Below are 19,493 nucleotides of genomic sequence, written 5' to 3' on the forward strand. Positions count from 1 at the left end.
CAAGGCACCTGGCATACCCCAGCATCTGCCAGATCCATGGTTAATGGAGCTGGGGGGGGCGGTCATGCTGGCTCAGTTGGCCCACCAACCCCCACCCTGTCCTTCCTTCCTGAGTTCTTTGTGACCTTCCGATCCCTCTTTATCAACTCCGACTTCTGTAAAGATGCCCCCTTCTCCAGAACCTTCTTGTATCAAAGCCTGTCCATCAGCTGTTCCTTCCAGGTCTGATGAAGCCACTAAAACTACTTAACCAGTCAGTTCAAGCTTTTCAAGACCCGAGTCTCATGTTCAGCTTCAACTTGAAGCCTTTGTATTTTCACAGCTTTTATTTCAAAGGCGCAATGAGCTAGGATTTCAGCAGCTAGGCAGAAAATGTAGAAGGGAAAGTTATTTGGACCGGGTTTGTCCTGAGATTCTTTTGTCTGGACCACCAGAGCAGCTGACTAGTGCTCAGGAGTTAGCTTGCGAAGATCAGAGCTATAAGTGAACCCAGATGAGGGTGGACCTGAGGCCCTGTCAGAGACACAGTTGGCACAAGGACACAGCGAGGGGCTGGGACAGCAGAAACTGAGACCAGGTCTGCAACCCCAGAACCTGTATGTGTCATTGTCACATTTCGCTCCTGAGGTGCCAATGGCTGCTCAACACTTCCCGGATGTCAGCTCAGCCTCCTCACTTAGGCATCCCGGAAAGATTCTCAGATCCCCTTCATCTGATGGAGCACTCGGCGAAGGGGGAAGAGCTGGTCGGGGCAGCCCTGGGCACCCAAAGTCTCATGCTATCCCCTTTACACAGTGGGGAAAGGCTGGTCTCAATCCGAAAGGTCCAGAGTCAAGTTCCATCCTGCCCCTGGCTGTCTCGTGTTTCCTTGGATGAGACATTTTCCTCCTCTCTGAATTGTTTCTTCTTCAGTAAAAATAAGCGAAGGGCCCTGGGCTGCCAAGGGAGGGCTCCTCTGATGACTAACATCCTACGAGTGGGGAATCTAGATGGGGATTTAGAGAACTATGTCAGACAGTGCCCCAAGCTAGCCGCTGAGTTGAAGGTTTCTGCAGAGCAGAATGGTTCCCCTTCACACAGGTGGGTCTTCTGCAGAGAGTAGGGGAAAGAGAGGGAGAGGGAGAGAGAGAGAGAGAGAGAGAGAGAGAGAGAGAGAGAGAGAGAGAGAGAGAGAGAGAGAGAGAGAGAGGAGAGAGAGAGAGAGAGAGGAGAGAGAGAGAGAGAGAGATCCCCAATGCAGACCTTACCTCTGACTCCCAATCTCCCACTACCCCATGTTCCCCACCTCTATGTTCCCTGCACCTCTGAAAACTGAGCTTATTTGGCCTTCTCATCTGCCAGGGTCCTCCCCTCCCATCCTCAGCAAATTGGCCCCCCAAACAACTGAGCAACTCCAAATCAGCCTGAAAGAGGCTAGAACGTTCATTTCTCAGAGAGCCCAGTTCGAAGGTGGTCCAGCTGAGGCCCAAAGCTCCTACAAAGCAAACTCCTCTTCCTCCTCTTCCTCCTCCTCCTCCTCCTCCTCCTCCTTCCTCTTCTTCTTCTTCCTCCTCCTCTTTTCATGCCCCTCCTCCTTCTCCTTTTTTTTTGCAATTCCAGGGCTTCAACACAGGGCCTCACACATGCAAGGCAAGTGTTATGTGACTAAGCCACACACACACACACACACACACACACACACACACACACACCACCCAACCTCCAAAGCACTTCTTAGCCCTTACTATACTTTCATGGAGTGGCTCTGTTAAGACCCCATTTTGCAGATGTAGAAAGCTGACTTTAGAGAAGTGTCCCCTTCTAGTGGACACAAAACCCAGGGCACTCCACCTATCCCCACCAGCCCTGCTTCTCATGGCTTTAGCACAGTTCTGGACAGATGTCCCTGGGTGCCATGGTTGGGGGAGGAAGCTCAGAACTATTCGCCCAAGGCGGAACCCGCTTTGAGAAGAAGACTGGGCCCCCCTGGAGGAGTGATTCACCGGAAGTTAGAGAGAGAAGGGGTTTCCAGAGGACTGCGATGAGGCTTTCTGCCCACCCCCTCCCCACCCGGCGTGCCGTGGTTTTAACACTGGGGTTGGCGAACTTTTCCTGTGAAAGCCCAAATAAATATCTTAGCACTTGGGAACCATCTGGTCTGTGTCAAAAGTTTACAGCTTCGTCTTTACAGCACGAAAGCAGCCAGAGACATAAACAAACGGCCATGGCGGCATTCCAGTAGGACTTACCCCCGCAGGCAGCCGGCTGGAGTTTGCCAAATGCGATTCTAGCCCAGCCACTGCTGTGCTTTACTCCAGAGACGGCAGGAGAGGGGGAACCATGGAAGGAGGGGGTGGGCAGATTTCAAATGTAGGGGGACTTTCCTGAGGGTCTCAAGTCACACCTAAGTCATTTCAATGGAGGGTGGGGGACTCTCTCAAGTGCCCCCTTTCCTGTATGAATCCAGGGCAAGACTTAGGGGTGTCTGAGATACGGGTCTCTGCCACTTCCAGCCGTGTAATCCTGGGAAGATAGCTCCGACTCTCTGTGCCTCTTCCCCTCACCTGCAGGACAGGTGGCAGCCCCACCTCTAGCAGAGTATGAAACTCCATAACAGGCCTAGCACAACCAGAGCACTCATGGGTACTTGGTGGTCCCAGCTGCCCCGTCCCTATCCCTCGGATGAGTGTGGGAGGGCGGGAGCTGACCGCCCTCACCACCATCCCTTGGTGCAGCCCCGGTCTCTCTTCAGCTCCACAGGCATCCGGGAAGCTGAGCGCTTCGGCACGCCGCCAGGACGGGCCTCTAGCGTCCCCCGCACAGGGAAGGAGGACAGCGGCGGCATCAAGTACAAGGCTGGCCGGGTAAGTGGACATGTACATCCAGGCTTTGCGACCTGGGAATGGCTTGAACCCTCCATGGAGTTGGGGGACCAGAGCTCGGCCGCAGGTGAAGCCGGGAAAGAGGCCTGGAAGGCAGCTTCAAGGATCTGCCTGATGCTTAAGACCCCAGGACAAAGGGCCCCAGCATCCGCAGGGCCTTTGGGGAGCATCAGGGATACTGGGGCCATCAGATACAAAGGGGCCAGGGGGTGGGGTGAGCCTGCATGTGGCCACACCACTCAGAGGGCTCCAGTGCACCCCCAAATCATGGGCTTGGCTCTTGAACTTGAGGGTACTGACTAGACGAAAGAGGGCGTGAGGGATCACAGGCACAGACCCCTCCCAGCTCCGTCCTCTGGGTAAAAGGACTTCCCCCACACCCCCACACATAGAGCTGGGGGTCGGGAAGCCAGGCACCAAACACCATGAGCGTCCTAGCTGTGTTCTAGGTTCATCTTAATTTGGGGACAGGGGGCAGGGGGAGGTGTGTTTGCATGGAGAGATAGTACAGTGGGTAGGGAGTTCGCCTTGCATGCAGCTGACCCTGCCCCCAAATCAAAATAATGATAATAATAATAGTGATGTGGCCATAGTGTGGCCCCCAAACCAAAATGATGATGATGATGATAATAATAATAATAATAAATAATAGTAATAATACCACTTTTAGCCTGAAAGTGCTCATAGCTTAGAGAATGAGGCCTTCATTTCCCAGAGTACAGATTAGTTATCGAGAGGAGACAAACCCTTACTCTTGTTTTGTTTTGTTTTGTTTGTTTTGTTTTATTAGCCCTACCAGACAATGCTCAGGGCTTACCGGGCTAGAGCAATAGCACAGCGGGTAGGGCATTTGCCTTGCATGCAGCCGACCCGGGTTCGATTCTTCCATCCCTCTCAGAGATCCCAGCAAGCTACCGAGAGTATCTAGCCCTCATGGCAAAACCTGGCAAGCTATCCTGCCCACACGGCAGAACCTGGCAAGGTCCCCAGGGCATATTCGATATGCCAAAAACAGTAACAACAAGTCTCACAATGGAGACATTACTGGTGCCCATGCAAGCAAATCGATGAACAGGAAGGCCGTGCTACAATGCTACACCTGGCGCTGCACTCAGGGATCATTCCCAGCAGTGCTCAGGGGACCATATGGGGTACTGGGGGTCAAAGCCCAGTCTACTGCATGCAAAGCAAATACCTTACCCACTGTATAATCGCTCCAGTCCCCAAAACCCTCACTCTTTTGTATGAGGAAAGCAAGGGATAGTCATGAGTAGTGTCTGAGACTTGACAAGGGAGAGCCCAAACCAGAAAGCAGAGTAAATATTGATGATAGTCGAGTAAGTGTAATAGTAAGAGTTGCTCTCAGCCAGCACTTTTTATCTATTTAATTTTTTTCGGCTTTTTTGGTCACACCCAGTGATGCTCAGGGGCTACTTCTGGCTCTGCACCCAGGAATTACTCCTGGCATTGCTCAGGGCACCATATGGGATGCTGGGGACCGAACCTGGATCAGCCACGTGCAAGGCAAAAGCCCTACCCGCTGTGCTATCACTTCGGCTCCTTCGCCAGCACTTTGAGCTATACAAACGTAATTTCTACTCTTTACAATAAATTCAGTTCCTACTTTTGTAGCTCAGAAAATGAAATGTCGAAGAGGGCAAGTGACTTTTCCCAGGTCACACAGCTGGGCAGTGACAGAGCGGGGATTGGAATTCCAATTTGTGAGTCTCCAAGACTCATCTTTCTGCCACAGAAAGTGCTAGGATGTGTCCTCTCTTCTTTAGAAATACTTCCTCAATTAGACGGCCTGTCCATGCATTCACACTCTCATTTGTTTCCCCACTGAGGAGGAAGATGGGACATTGTTGTACCCCAGGTACTTCAGAATACTGGCAAGGAACATATTTGGTTTCACCCTTGTAAACTAACTGGGTCCTTCCAGATGGGAACACCGTTCTCTTGCCTTTGAATCAGCTCACCAAGCCTCCTCCATCCCCCGTGCAGTAGAGTGTTGTTACTGATCAGAAGAGCACAGAGAGATGAGACTTCTCGGGGGATGGTGGGGGGCAACAGCAGTTGTCAAGCGGGCGCCCCCCCCCAATTTCCCAGATGAGGAAGCATTCCCTTCTCTCCTCTCTGCTTCCTGTCTCTCATCTCCGCCCCCTCTCTTCTCAGCTGCCCCTGGGGAAGATAGGAAGGGGTTTCAGCAGCAAAGACCCTGATTTCCACGACGACTACGGCTCTCTTCAAAACGAGGACTGTGGGGAGGACGACGGCCTGCAGGGCAGAGCCGAGCCAAGCCGGCTGGAAGGCTACAACGGCCTGGAGGTCACCAACGTCTGAGGCTCCAGCACCCCACTCACCACCACTCACAGAACCACGGGGAGGAGCCTCCAAGGCCGACACGGCCATGCGTAGTGACCTCGGCATAGGGGGGGTCTCTCGAACCCCAGCTGTCGGCCATGGTTGCAGCTGGAGGCAGTACCAGCCTGTCTGTCCTGAGCCGACCGTGAACTTTCCTACACTGTGGACGGTCCCAGCACCCAGCCCCTGCCAGCACCACTGGACTGTTAGCCATGGGCCAGGAGAAGCCAGTGGACAGCAGCCTGACCACCCCGAGGCCCATGTCCACAGGGCAGACCTCGGGAAGCAGAGGCTGGCCAGATGACATGGGGACCCTGGCAGCCAGCTGGTGGGTGTCAGGGGGACCGGTGTCCCTTCTGGTGTCTCCGTGTCCCCAGGATTGAATTTCTTTGGGAGAATGCAGAGCAGGAAGTCATGTTCATCCAGACCTGGGGTCACGTGTCACACAGAGGGGGCATGTGACTATGAACTATTCACCCCCTTGTTTCCTGTATGGCCACAGTGAGCTCACACCACTCACCTCTGTTGGTGGACCATGATGCAGGTGTGATGCTGAGCTGATCACTTGCCCTCAGCATGGACAATGTAACCATCAGATCAGAGATGGTTGAGTTAGGTCTGTGACCCCCATTCCACGCTTGACAGTTGGCAGGGTCTTGTCCTGGGGCACAAGGCTTTGCTGTAATGCTCTGTCTCTGCAAATGTAGGTGAGCTTACCACAGTTTAATTGAGACAAATGTGGCAAATCTGAGGTTCAGATGGGGGGAGAGAACCTCTTGCCCTTTTGTTGATGTTGCCACTGTTTTGCTGTGTGACTTCTTTCCGGTGGCTTCACCTTTCCGTGCCTCAATGCCTTCAGCTACAATACTTCCGGTTCCCTCCCAGGGCTTGTGAGAATTAACACTTGCTAATGTCTGTAATACTCTTAGTAACTTCTCAGGACCTCAAGGAGAAAGGATGGATGGGGCAGAAGAAGCCCACGTGTAATTACCCATTTGCAACCTGGACATTGATCTGGTTCTCTGCTACTCTGTGTCCGCTGGACCAATGCTCAGAAGAGGAGGGGGAGGATCATTTACTGTTCAGACTCCCGAGAGACCCCCACAGGGCTCAGCCAAGGAAGAAGGGAGAGGCATGCGAGCACCTTGAAAATCGTTTCTGATTCCAGTTCACCTCTGCATCTATCACCTTCAGGCAGAGAGACCGAGCAGGGAAAGTACTCTGGGGCCTTCTCCTCCCCTGTCAGCTCTGAGGTGCATCGTGAGGGGGGACCAGGTGTCTGATTTCCCCTGACGCATTTAGCCCTGAGTGGAGGAACTGTTTGAACCTGAGCCTCACAGTGTGTGTCAGCCCCCAAGAACTGTCCAAGCACGTGTTCTTTTCAGCCAACAGATCATCCCCACCCGCCCGTGGGGAAACTGAGGCCAAGCCCATGGGACCTTGAGACTTGGTCCTTCCCCTTCCGGAGAAGGTTTTTCTCTCTGACCTCTACACAAGCTTGACCTTTCTTACCGAAGGCCTTGCTGGGTGGCCCCTTGGGGTCTAGAAGCTTGGCCTCCTGGGGCACTTTTCTCAGTCACCGCCAGAGGGCAATGCTCTGGTTCCTGCCTTGGGTCTGCCAAGTTTCCGAAACCCAGAATCTCTGTGACAGTCGCCAATACACTTGTCACCCCAGCAGTGTGTCCTGGAGGGTGAAGAATGGGGAGAGGAGAATGGCAGGAAGGTGCCATTCTGGAAACCACACTATCAGAAATGAAGCCCGCCTTGTCCCCTGGCTTGGCCCCTGGGACAAGCTGGGAGGGCAGACCCTGGAGGGGCCAGCTGCAGTGATACCTCAGCCCCTGGCATCTGCAGTGTCAGGATGCCAGGCCTGGGGCAAGGCGGGCAGCCTGGGAGGGAACTTTTGGTACAGATGCTGCTCCAGCAGCTTCTCTCTTACCTGGTATGCCCTGAGCCTGTAGCCTACTGAGCTCTGATGATGCCTTTCAACCTCCTTACAGAGGCAAATCTGCTGGAAGAACCAGAAATGTGAGCCCTGAGTTCAGGGTGGGCAAGAGCCATGGGGACAGAGGGCTGTGGTAGAAAATCCCCCAGCAGACCCAGGAGAGGCTGACAGGGGCTACCTCCTGGGCAGTGAGTGGCCAGCCCCACCCAAACCACGCAGCGAGTCCAGGCCTGTGCATCTGGGAGCCCCTGGATGAGATACACACACACACACACACACACACACACACACACACACACACACACCCCTTATACTCATGGTACTGGACCTTTGAGAAGGAGTGATTGAGCCCAGAGGTTGGGGAGAGTCAGAGTAGAAGGAGGTAGCCCATATTCTTCCCAAACATTGGCAGCAGAGTCTGTCCCCTGGACTCTCCAGATGCTTCTGGAAGTGCCTCTCTAGTCTTGGCTAAGCAGAGCACCCCAAAATCTGAATGTCAGCTTTGCAGGTGGAGGCCCCGGGGTGAGGGAGGCAGAAGAAGTCCGTTAAGCACAGGGAGTGGGCGAAGGGGTAGGGCCTTGACACCATCCTGGCAGAATGAAGGGACCTTAGGAGAGTGACCCCAAGCCTTGAGGTCCCCGAACACAGCTGGGTCCGACAGAATAGGACCAGGTGACAAGACGTGACTTCAGTATTCTCTACCAGGGTGGAAGGGGGTGTCCAACTCTCAGTCCTAACCAAGCTAACAGTTCTCGCCACCACCACATCCACTCTGCCACTATAGCCAAGAGGCAGGCAGCGGAGCAGGACCCCGGAGGAAAAGCTCCTTCGGAATCCCGAGCAACCAGCTCTCCCAGGAGCATTCCCTGAGCCCAGTGCTGAGGCCAGACCGTGGCCATAAAGGAGACAAGTGGTCCTTGAGAAAGATCCCAAGTGCTGGTTTTACCACTAACAAAACCAATAAATGCTACCACCCACCGTGCGGCTGTTGCCTGGCCTTTTCTTCTGTGGTTTTCCTTTTCTTCCCCCAAAAAGCCTCCTGGAGAGGGAGGTTATTCAGCCAATTCATAGATGGAGAAACTGAGGTTGGAAAGGCTGCAGGAGGGGCTGGTGCAGCTCCAAATGTGAAGGAGTCCCAGGGCAGGGATCTGAATGCAGTTCTCTGTCTCCACATCCCAGACTCCAGAGTGTGCAGTCTGGGCACACTCTCAGCCTCCAGGGACTCCAGGACTCCTCCTCCAGGGAGGATGGGCCCAGGATGGAGCTCTGCAGTGCCCTGTCCTCATGGCGAGGTCCAGACTCTGCTCTCCCTGTTGGGGAGCTAACTCCTGCCCTGGCATCCCTGGCCCCACGCCAGGAGGGAACCCACTGACAATCACCCTCCCCTTGGCATCGTCTGCGTCATTGTTGTCAGAATAGACCCTTAGTCACCGCCTCAAGCTGGGCTGTTCTAACCAGATACCAAAGATGGAGTGTCAAGGGCACTCAAGTGATAGAGATTTTTTTCTTTCTTTCTTTCTTCCTTCCTTTCTTTCTTTTTCTTTTCTTCCTTTCTTTCTTTATTTCCTTATTTTTTTATTTTTGCTTTTTTGGTCATACCTGGCAATGCTCAGGGGTTACTCCTGGCTCATGCACTCAGGTATTAACTCCTACCAGTGCTTAGGGGACCATATGGGATGCTGGGAATAGAACCTGGGTTGGCCGTGTGCAAGGCACATACCCTACCCACTGTGCTATCACTCCAGCCACTATTTATTTATTTTTAATCGGGATGTTAGGGGCTGGGAAACCCAAGATTGAGGTGCTGATCGGGCTTTTTTTTGTTTATTTTGTTTTTTATTATTTTTCTGCTTGTTTATTTTGTCTCATTTTTTTTTGTTTTGTCTTTGTATACACAATATTGAAAAGCACAGCGATTAACACAGTCTTTCCAACTACACAAAAGGGAAAGGTAAAACAAGGCAGGAATTAGCAACGTTCTTTATTCTCTTCACAGCCCAGAATGGGGGCGATGTATGACCCCCCCAACACCAAGGGTGTAGAACCCCCAAATTCACTTTGAGGGGCACAGCACAGCTCTCCACAGTCAACAAGACCTGATTGCTGTCAGAACTTCTATTTGAGCCGCTGTATTGACAAAGGAGCAACAGCTCCTGGATTTAGTTGCTTTTGTCCTTTTCTTTAAAACTTTATTAAGTCAAAAGTTTATTTTTTAATTTATTATTATTATTAATTATTATTATTATTGCTTATTGGGTCACATCCGGCGATGCACAGGAGTTACACCTGGCTCTGCACTCAGGAGTTACTCCTGCTGGTGCTCAGGGGACCATATGGGATGCTGGGAATCGAATCCAGGTCGGCCGCGTGCAAGGCAAACGCCCTACCCGCTGTGCTATCTCTCCAGCCCCGAAGTCAATAGTTTAACAGTTACAAACATCCAATATTCCAGCACCAGCCCCACCACCATTGCACCTTGGCACCACCATTATTTCAAATTTTCCCAGCCACACCTTAAACCTGCTCCCATAGCAGGCTCTCAATAATTTATTTTATATTGCTTGTTATAAATAATTTGCTAAAAGAATGATCAAAAAATGTTTCTGGAAGAAGAAAAAAGTTCCAGAAGAAAGTTAGTGAAGGTTGTTGTATCTCTCCAGGCAGCCATTAAGCCCTTGTAAAAGAGATTACTAAAATGTTGTCACAGGTTAAGCCTCTGTGTTTATATTTTGTAAACTGAGATTGGTTTCCTTCTACTTTACATTGCATCCAATCTGGTGTGCTCCTCCTGGTTTATCAGTGATAGAGAGTTTGAGATGTCCAGGATGTCCAAATTCTGTAACGGGGTGATACAGCTAGAGTTAAATTCTAAACTGGGTGGCAGCTTTAGGGCACATGTATGACTGTCCCTACAGCTCATGCACCCAGCTCCTAGCTTGGTCAAACGACAGCCTGACCCATCCCATTGCTTCCACATGCCAGTCAGCCTGCATGACTGCAGCCACCCCAAGTGGCTGGTTGCAGGAGGGAAGACCCATGGACATGTCGGCAAACATTTATGAACACTCAGACTCTCAGATTGGGTGTCAGCAGACTTTGTTCCTAAGTCCCCCCACTTGCTTGGTGAGTGATCATCTTCCTCCTGGGTCTCCCGGGATTCCCTTGACTGTATCCTAATCTCTTCTGACGAAAAGGACACCAGTCACCATGCGCAGGTTCCACCCACAGATCCTCAGTTTACCTCTTTGAAGGCTCGAACACCATCACAGACTCTAGTACTAGGGTAGCACTACAACACATGAATTTTAAGGAGACTCACTCTTAAACTCCAGCCCACAGCATCCTTTTCCCTGACAGAGAGAGAGAGAGAGAGAGAGAGAGAGAGAGAGAGAGAGAGAGAGAGAGACATGCGATTAAATCTGCCAGAATTGGTGTTCCATCTCTTGGCCCTAACTGAGTCCTCGTCAAGTTCTCTGTCATCCTTCAGGTCTTGACATGGCGGCACCTGGCCCTTCCTGCATGCACGATATATGTACACACATCCATGCACACACATGTCCCGTAAGCCCGCCGCCTGCCTTACCCAGAACAGTGAGCAAGGACAAGGCAGACCTGCATACCTGCATTCTGCTCTTTTCCACTGACCTCATCCAAGCTAGAGACCCCTCCCTTGGGTTGCCAACACTGCAACCGTGGAAGCCAAACTGTAGCTGTGGGGAAGCAACCACTTCCTATCCTTTCACTGCCACCTGGCCCCTGGTACCCGCTGGCCAGTTTCAGATTTTGAGTGGCACCTCGTTCAGGCTGATTCCCCAGCAGGACCCTCGGCTCGAGCTCCAGTGCAGAGGATGCACCAGCCTTGCCTTGACAACACTGAGCCCAGGAGCTGTTGACCAAGCAAAGCCTCACATGAGGGACCCAAAAATGCCCCAAGTGACATAAACGCAAAGCTGTGAAGTCAAAAGCCAAACCCAGGGCAGGAGAGATGGCTCAGGGATCTGAGCACATGCTTTGCAGGCAGGGGCCTAGGTTCAAACCCTCACCCTGCGTGATCCCCTGAGCATCGCCACTCCCCACACACCCCACCGGAAAAATCTAAATCCAGCCAGAGGCAAAGGGCTGCAGGAAGCGGGAGGTAGCAAGTGAGGGGGCCAAAGGCAGCCCATGAACTCCCCCTGCCTGGGACCCACAAGGCTGTTCTCAGTCCCCAAGGTCAGCTGACTCCGGGCCCTTTCGGGAGCACCAGAGTGGGGGTCCTGGGGTGCAGCCTGCATTCAGGGAAACACAACCTATGGCACCTTAGAGATCCACCCCACACTGAGGCTGGAACCCCAAGACTGCCCTATTGCTGCCTCCCCAGTCCACTCCAAACCTTCTCATGACTGACTTCCCCTCTTGACATCCTAGTCCATCCGGGCTGTTAATACAAGTGCCCTACATAGGGGGTTGGGGCGGGGGCAGTCACAAAGGAATAACAGAAATTCACGTGTCACAGTTCCAGAAACAGGAGCCGGAGATGAAGTCCCAGTGAGGAGAGGACTCGCTGAGCCACAGATGATGGGTCCTTGCTTCCCTGGGCACAGTGGAAGCCCCCAGGCTTTCCCTGGCCTTTTCATTGGGGCACTAGTCCCATCACCGGCTCTTCGCCCATCTGCAAATGCAACCACACTGCGGTGACTTCCTCTCGAGGGCCATAGAGACGATGAAAAGGACTTGCACACGAGAGGCCCGGATTGATCTCATGGACTGCAAGTCCCCTTCCCCGCCCCCCGCAGCACCACTTGTTGGATCCCTTGTGGCCCCGAGCCCTGTTGGGTCAAGCAGTAGGAGCAGCAGCATTGACCTGTCCTGCCCAGCTGGCCACGCCTCTGCAGGAGTGGTCCCTGGCCCTGCCTCACCCCAGTGTTGCTCAGAAACCCGATCACCTCACAAAACAGATACGATTTAAAAAGAAAAGATTTCCATGGGGCTGTAGCGATAGTACAGCTGCTAGGGTGCTTGCTTTGCATGTGGCTAACCCAGGGTCGATCCCTGGCATCCCATATATTTTAATATGGGATGTAATACCTAAGTGAAGAGCTAGGAGTAAGTCCTGAGCATCATCAGGTGTGGAGAAAGAAAGAAAGAAAGAAAGAAAGAAAGAAAGAAAGAAAGAAAGAAAGAAAGAGAGAGAGAAAGGAGGGAGGGAGGGAGGGAGGGAGGGAGGGAAGGTGGGAGGGAGAGAGGGAAATAAGGAAAGAGAAAGAAAGAGAGAACGAAAGAAAGAAAGAAAGAAAGAAAGAAAGAAAGAAAGAAAGAAAGAAAGAAAGAAAGAAAGAAAGAAAGAAAGAAAGAAAAAGAGAGAGAAAGGGAGAAAGGGAGGAAGGGAGGAAGAGAAGGAAGGAAGGAAGGAAGGAAGGAAGGAAGGAAGGAAGGAAGGAAGGAAGAAGGAAAAGATTTCCACATCCAAACAACGGACAGGAGCACACTCCATGCACTGGGCATGTGTGTACTGGGGTTGGGGTTGGGTCATACCCGGCATGCTCACTTCTCCCAGCTCTGTGCTCAGGGCTGCTCCCAGCAATGTTTGGGAGTCCATGTGGTGCTGGGGATCAAGCTGGAACCAGAGGTAAGAACTTTTGTCCCACGAGCACGGCCAGGAGCAAACGCTCAGCACTGAGCCAGCAGTAGCCCCTGAGCACCCTCTGGGTATGACACCCCAATCTCCCTTACTCCAAAACTGATTCCTAGATTCTATCCCAAGCCTAGTACTTTAGAGTTTAAAGATAAGGCATAGCAAAATGACATTCTAAAGTGACCCTGCAGATTTTTCATGCCTTCCCATTTCTGATGACACAGGTGTGGGGTGGGACTTGAGGGCTATTTTTAAAAGTTTCTTAGGTGATTCGGGATAATCCCTTCCCCCGGAACTCTCTACCGCGCGCTCCCGTCGCTCGCCACTAGATGGCGACGCGCTGCACCCCTCGCCTGCCGGACCAGGGTCTGCCCGTGGTTGGAGTAAAAGGAATTTTCCCCGAAAAATTCAAGAAACATCTGGTGGGGGGTGGGGGGGAGAGAAAGGAGGAGCGGGAGGAAAGATAGTTTAAAGGGCAAAGGGGCTTGGCTCACACACAACCAACCCTGATGGTCCAGCAGCATCACTGGGAGATATCCCCCTCATCCCGAGCACAGAGCTGGGAGTAGCCCCTAGTATTTGCAGCCAACGCCTGCCCCCGCGCCCCCAAAAAACCAGCACCTCCCCAAAACACAGGAAAAACAAATAAGTGTGGTAAGGCAAAACTAAGGGCAAATGGGGATACCCACTGACCCACACTGATTCCTGTTCCTCCTACAGCACTGGTCAGTGGGGCTGACCCCTACCTCAAGGCGGTCCCACCCTATGCCACAGCTGTTTCTACCCACCGAACAGGTGGCCCAGCAGCAGGGCAGTTTATGGGCCACTGTCCCCAGGGAGAGAGGCTATAAAACAGCCTCGAGGGACACAGGCTGGGAAAGCTGGAGAATGTCTGTAAACTTTATCTTTCTTACCTGCCACCTGCGTCCTCCTGCACCTGCAGAGCAGAGAAAATGGGTCTTCCCAGGCCTGGGCAACCCGAGGGCGGCCTCACACAGTGGGTGGAAGGAGACAGGGCCCCTAAGGACACTCACACCCTGATTGCTGGGCCCCAGGGATATTTTACTTGCGTTGGAAAAGGGGAATGAAGGTTGCTGATCTGCTGGCCTTAGAACCCAGAGAATTTATCCTACTTTAGGGTCGTCTGCAACAGAATCACAAGGATCTCAAGACTGGAAGGGGCGGATGCAGAGGAGAGGGAATAAGATCCTGGAAGAATATCAGAAAGACAGGCGGAAGAAAGCAAACTCTGGGAAAGAGAGATAGTAAAGGCCGCCCCTGGTTTGATCCCCAGCACTGTATATGAGGTCCCCAGCACTGCCAGGAGTGATCCCTGAGCACCACCAGGTGTGGCCAAAATAAATCTTCCCCAGCCCCTATACATCACCAAATAAATTTTAAAAAAGAGAGAGTGGAGTCACCAGAGCCAGCTCAGACGTGGGAGGAAGCGGCCTCTGTGGACACCCTTAGACAGAAGATAAACAGCTTCTCCAGGCAGCTGGAATAGAGAAGGGACCACTAAGAAAACGATGGTTGGAGGGGTTGGTCGAATGGGAGATGTGTGCTGAAAGTAGACAAAAGACCAAACGTGATGACCTTTCAGTATCTGTATTGCAAACAATACTGCCCAAAAGTAGAGAGAGAGCATGGGGGAAATTGTCTGCCATGGTGGCAGGGGGAGGCTTAGAAAGGGGGGAGGATACTGGGAACATTGGTGGTGGGGAATGTGCACTGGTGGAGGGACGGGTGTTTGATCATTGTATGATGGAAATTCAAACATGAAAAATTGCAAGTAATTCAATTTAAAAAAAATAATAAAACTTCCCCAGGAGGAACCCAGGTGGTTGGGCCCACACCTCAAGCTGAAGCCCAGCACAGCTGTGGGAGGCTTCTGATCCATGAAGTCATGCTTTGGTGCTCTTTAAGTTAAGCCGCTGGGCATTTGTCCCAGCAGCCGGAGGAAGCCAAGACACACAGGAAGGTCAGCTGTTCCTTGGCTCGGCCCCTGGGGTCTCACAGAGCCCCCTCTTACAGCAGTGGCTCAAGACGGCTGGGCTTCATGTGACTGGGTCATAGGGACAGCTGGCATCCTATGGGGCTCTGCTGATGGCAAATATGTTCTTTCTAATGTGCTCAGCATGCACCCAGGTGTCCTGGGATGCTTCTGATATGACTCCCATGGACCCCACCTCCCATGTCTGTGCATCCCCCTGGCCCCCGAGTGTCCCTCTTTCATTTGCTTCTAAGAGTAGGAGCCAGTGGGAAATATGGAATGTCACTCTGAGGTTAGGTTATAAACCTGTGACCTTCTCTCTCTCTCTCTCTCTCTCTCTCTCTCTCTCTCTCTCTCTCTCTCTCTGTCCCTCTCTGTCCCTCTCTTTCCCTCTCCCTCTCTCTCCCTCTCCCTCTCTCTCCTTCTCCCTCTCTCCCCTCTCCTTCTTCCTCCCTCTCTCTCCCTCTCTCCCTCTCAGTCACTCTCCCCGCCTCTCCCTCTCTCTCTTTCTCCTTTCCCTCTCCCTCCCCCTCCTTCCCTTCCCCCCCCACTCCCCCAATCTGGAAGCCATTCTTTTTTTTTTTTTCCCCTTTATTTTATTTTATTTATTTTAAAGTTGTAGATTTACAATTTTTTGTGCTTTGGTTTCAATTATACAATGATCAGATACCCATCCCTCCACCAGTGCCCATTTTCCACCACCATGGATAATATCCCTCCCACCCCCATCCCCCCATCCCCCCTGTCTCTGTGGCAGGGCAATCCCCTGTGTTCTCTCTCTCCTTTTGGGTGTTGTGGTCTGCAAAAGAGGCATTGAGTGGCAAACATGTTCAGTCCATAGTCTACTTTTGACATGCATCTCCCCTCCTGGGAGGATGCTCCAAACATCCTTTATTTGGTGCTCCCTTCTCTATCTGAACTGCCCTTTCCTCTAGGATACCCGGCTGGCCTCTAAGTTATGGAGTAATCCTCCTGGTGCTGATCTCAGCTGTTCTTGGGTATTAATCTCATACTTTGTTACTTTATATCCCCCAGATGAATGCAATCTTTCTATGTCTATCCCTCTCTTTCTGACTCATTTCGCTTAGCATGATACTTCTGGAAGCCATTCTTACCTGGCAGGACCTTAGGATAATGGCCTCTGACTGAAGGCTGTAAGAGACCTGAGTCAAAGGCAGCTAGGTCATGTCTGAGGACCTGACCTGGACACTGAGATACCCAATTTAGGTTTTCCTGGAACCACAAAGTTTGGGGGGTAATTTGTCACATAATAATGGTTAATATGCCAAGGAAAACATAACATAAAAAACAATGCATTCCCCAACCTCCCGCCCAACCCACACACACCAAGAGTGTAAGGCTCTTAAAAATTTACTGAGGGACAAGGAATATGGACCCAAAGGCCAGCACACAGGAATTGTATGCAGGACACCTGGGTGTGATTCCTGGTACTACATAGTGTCCTGAGCACTGCCAGGAGCAACCCCTTGGCACCACCAGGAAAGGCCCTCAAAATAAATATGCACTGAGATCTGAGTTGGATCCACCCGCCTTTGAACAGATAAAGAACATTTAATTGATAAGTAATTAAATGGATAATCATAATGGTAGTAATAGCTTCTTCATATAGTGTTTACAAGGTATTGGCACTATTCTAAATTATTTAAACATAATAAAATTCATTTAGTCCCCACAGTGACACCACAAGGAAGATTTAACTTTATTGTCACTATTTGACACGTGAAGAAATTGAAACAGGGGTTGGACAAATAGTAAAGGAGGTAAGGTGTTTGCCTTGCAAGCAGCCTACCTGGGTTCAATCCCCAGCACTGCATACGGTCCCCCAAGTCCCATAAAATGTGATTCCTGAGCACAGAGCCAGTAGTCAGACCTGAACACAGCTGCAGGGTTTAGACCAAAAAAAAAATATATCAAAAACAAACAAAGGCCCTCCCGTTGATCGTCGATTTGCTCGAGCGGGCCCAGTAACGTCTCCATTGGAGACTTTGTTGTTACTGTGTCTGGCATATCGAATATTGCCGGGCTCTCTGAGAGGTGCAGAGGAATCGAACTCGGGTCGCTGCTTGTAAGGCGAACGCCCTACCCGCTGTGCTATCGCTCCAGCCCAGGGCTGGAGCGATAGCAAGGGCTGGAGCGATAGCACAGCAGGTAGGGCGTTCGCCTTACAAGCGGCCAACATGGCCAACCCGAGTTCGATTCCTCCGCCCCTCTCGGAGAGCCCGGCAAGCTACCGAGAGTATTCGATATGCCAGACACAGTAACAACAAAGTCTCCAATGGAGACGTTACTGGGCCCGCTCGAGCAAATCGACGATCAACGGGAGGGCCTTTACCTTAAAAACAAACAAAAAGAACAAGAAATTGAAACTTAGAAAAGCTGACTTGCATGTACACCTACATATGCATGGGTTTTATTGCACAGAAATGCAAAACTCTTGTGCATTGAGTCTAGATAAAACACAGTAAAGTCAAGTCAGTCTGTGCTGCCTAGGGCTGACCCCAGCTGACCCTAATTCATCCAGGGTGAACCTGACTGGGCACCCAAAGGTCAGGGGCACCCTCTCAAGGACAGTAAACAGGTGTATGTGTTAGAAGCTGGTTCTTAAGACAGTGGACACCCAGGACAGTGGTATCAGAGCACAAGACCAAGTACACAGGTAGCCCTGCACCCGCACCAGGGATCTTCTCCAGAGTTGGGGGCGGAGGGGGGGGGAATGACAAAATCTTAATCCCCAGCTGTGTGGCTTGTGCCTCTGGATCAGGGAATTCTATTTTCATGGGAAGGTGGGAGGCACCTGGTGGGGCCTCTAGAGTTTCATCCCCAAAGCGCCATAAGGAGTCTCTACCCAGTTTGTGAGGAATAAAACTAAAATTTCATCTCCAGCTCTATGGCATATGCCTCCAGGTCAGGTTGAGCTGGTTTGTTTTCGAGGTTTTGGAGAGATGCTAGGGTGGGCTGCATGGAGTCCATCATCTCCAGCAGTTTGAGAAGAAAACTCCAAAATTTCATCCCCAGCTATGTGGTCTGTGCCTCTGGTTGGACTAATTTGAGTGAGGGGCAGGGGGGATGCCAGGCTACACAGCTTGGAGCCCCCCAAACACGCCTGTTGCTTCCACTCAAAATTGTGAGGAAAAACAAAACTTATTAATCCCCTGCTCTGTGGGTTGTCCCTTTGGTTTGGACCGTTCTGCTTGAAGGTCTGTGGGGCAGGTGCCCAGTGGTGTGCTGCTTGTGCTGGAAGAGAGGAGGAGGAGGGAGAGAGGGAGGAAGAGGAGGAGAGGAAGAAGAGGGGGAGGAAGAGGAGTAGGAGGAGGAGGGGGAGGAGGAGGAGGAGGAGGAGAGGAGGAGGGGGAGAATGTCACAAATCAAATTTAAAATAACAACCCTAATAATTCACAGTTCTCAGGGAATGCCTTGTTTCTGTACTGTGGTTCCCTTGGCATATTAATGATTCATTGTTGTGTGACAAATTACCCCAAACTCAGTGACTCTGGGAAAACACACATTGGTTTCCTCAGTGATATCACAAAGTCACAGCCAGCACAGCCAAATCCCCCCAGAAAGCAAGATGACATTTTCCTGTCCCACGAACTTCTTCCAAATAGTGGCCAGATTGTGGAGCTGTAATGAAGGACATTGAGGACACCCAGGGGACAACGGGAACTTCTCCCTGCTTGTCAGGTGCCAGCCATTGGTAGGCCATATTCCTTGGGAGGAGGCAGGTTGCTGCCTCTACTGTGCCTATCACCGTTGAAAGACTGTCCTAACCAGCCTGTCACCACCCTCTGCCCTCAACAAATGAGTTTGTCTCACACACACACACACACACATACACACACACACACACACACACACACTTGCTGTGCCAATATTATGCTGGTTCAGAAATAAAATGGACTTGAAAGATAGAACATGAAGAGAAAAAAAGAGATAAATCTATGTTCTCTATAACCAAATCCTACAGAGCAGGGCATTTGCCTTGCACACGGCCGACCTGGGTTCGATTCCTCTGTCCCTCTCAGAGAGTCTGGCAAGCTACCGAGAGTATCCCGTCCACCTGGCAAGGATAGAGCCTGGCAAGCTCCCTGTGGCGTATTTGATATGCCCAAAACAGTAACAACAAGTCTCACAATGGAGACATTACTGGTGCCCGCTCGACAATCAATGAACAATGGGAGGACAGTGCTACAGTGCTATTATTAGTTTGGGGGCCACACCCGGTAGTGCTCTGGGCTTACTCCTGGCTCTACGTTGAGGGATCACTCCTGGTGGGGCCCAGGGCACCATATGTAAAGCCGGGTATCAAACCTGGGTCAGGTCTTCCTGTGCCCTGATTTTACTTTTTTTTTTTTTACAGCAACTGTGTTATTAAAACTAATGTGGGTGGGCTAGAAAGAGAGTGGAGCAGGTAGAGTACTTTCTTTACTCATGGCCAACCCAGATTCCATCCTCGGCACCACGTACATTGCCCTGAGCCTGGGTGTGCCCCCAAACTTGGGAGGAAATAAAAAAGGATTCAGTTCCCCGTTGCATACTAAGGAACCTTTGCAATGTAACTGGAATGTTAGGTGTGGAAGAGCCAACTCCCATAAAGCTTTCCTAAACTCTACCACCAGAACCCTGAGGTTCTGGAGGAACAAGGCCCAGCAGCGCCCTTGCTTCCTCCCCCGCCGGGAACGTTGCTTTTAATAAATT

At 51.5% G+C, this 19,493-nt stretch overlaps 1 protein-coding gene and 1 non-coding gene across 4 annotated transcripts in view; one reads left to right on the forward strand and one right to left on the reverse strand.

Annotated features, from left to right (window-relative positions):
• KAZN (kazrin, periplakin interacting protein) overlaps positions 1-5,245 on the forward strand; it is a 1,209,760-nt gene extending 1,204,515 nt beyond the window's left edge. For all 3 annotated transcript variants that reach the window (XM_056122674.1, XM_056122676.1, XM_056122680.1), the window contains 2 exons: positions 2,732-2,843; positions 5,037-5,245. In XM_056122674.1, the coding sequence (XP_055978649.1) occupies positions 2,732-2,843; positions 5,037-5,204 (280 nt within the window). In that variant the 3' untranslated portion in view covers positions 5,205-5,245. The remainder of the gene's footprint in view (positions 1-2,731; positions 2,844-5,036) is intronic.
• Positions 5,246-9,204: 3,959 nt separating this feature from the next.
• Positions 9,205-9,340, reverse strand: LOC130032223 (small nucleolar RNA SNORA68). Its single transcript, XR_008793774.1, has one exon. It is a non-coding gene; the product is annotated as a small nucleolar RNA SNORA68 (small nucleolar RNA).
• Positions 9,341-19,493: the final 10,153 nt, after the last annotated feature.

The sequence above is a fragment of the Sorex fumeus genome, unplaced genomic scaffold, assembly GCF_029834395.1.
Source record: "Sorex fumeus unplaced genomic scaffold, SorFum_2.1 ptg000047l, whole genome shotgun sequence".
In the NCBI taxonomy this organism is placed as follows: Eukaryota; Metazoa; Chordata; class Mammalia; order Eulipotyphla; family Soricidae; genus Sorex; species Sorex fumeus.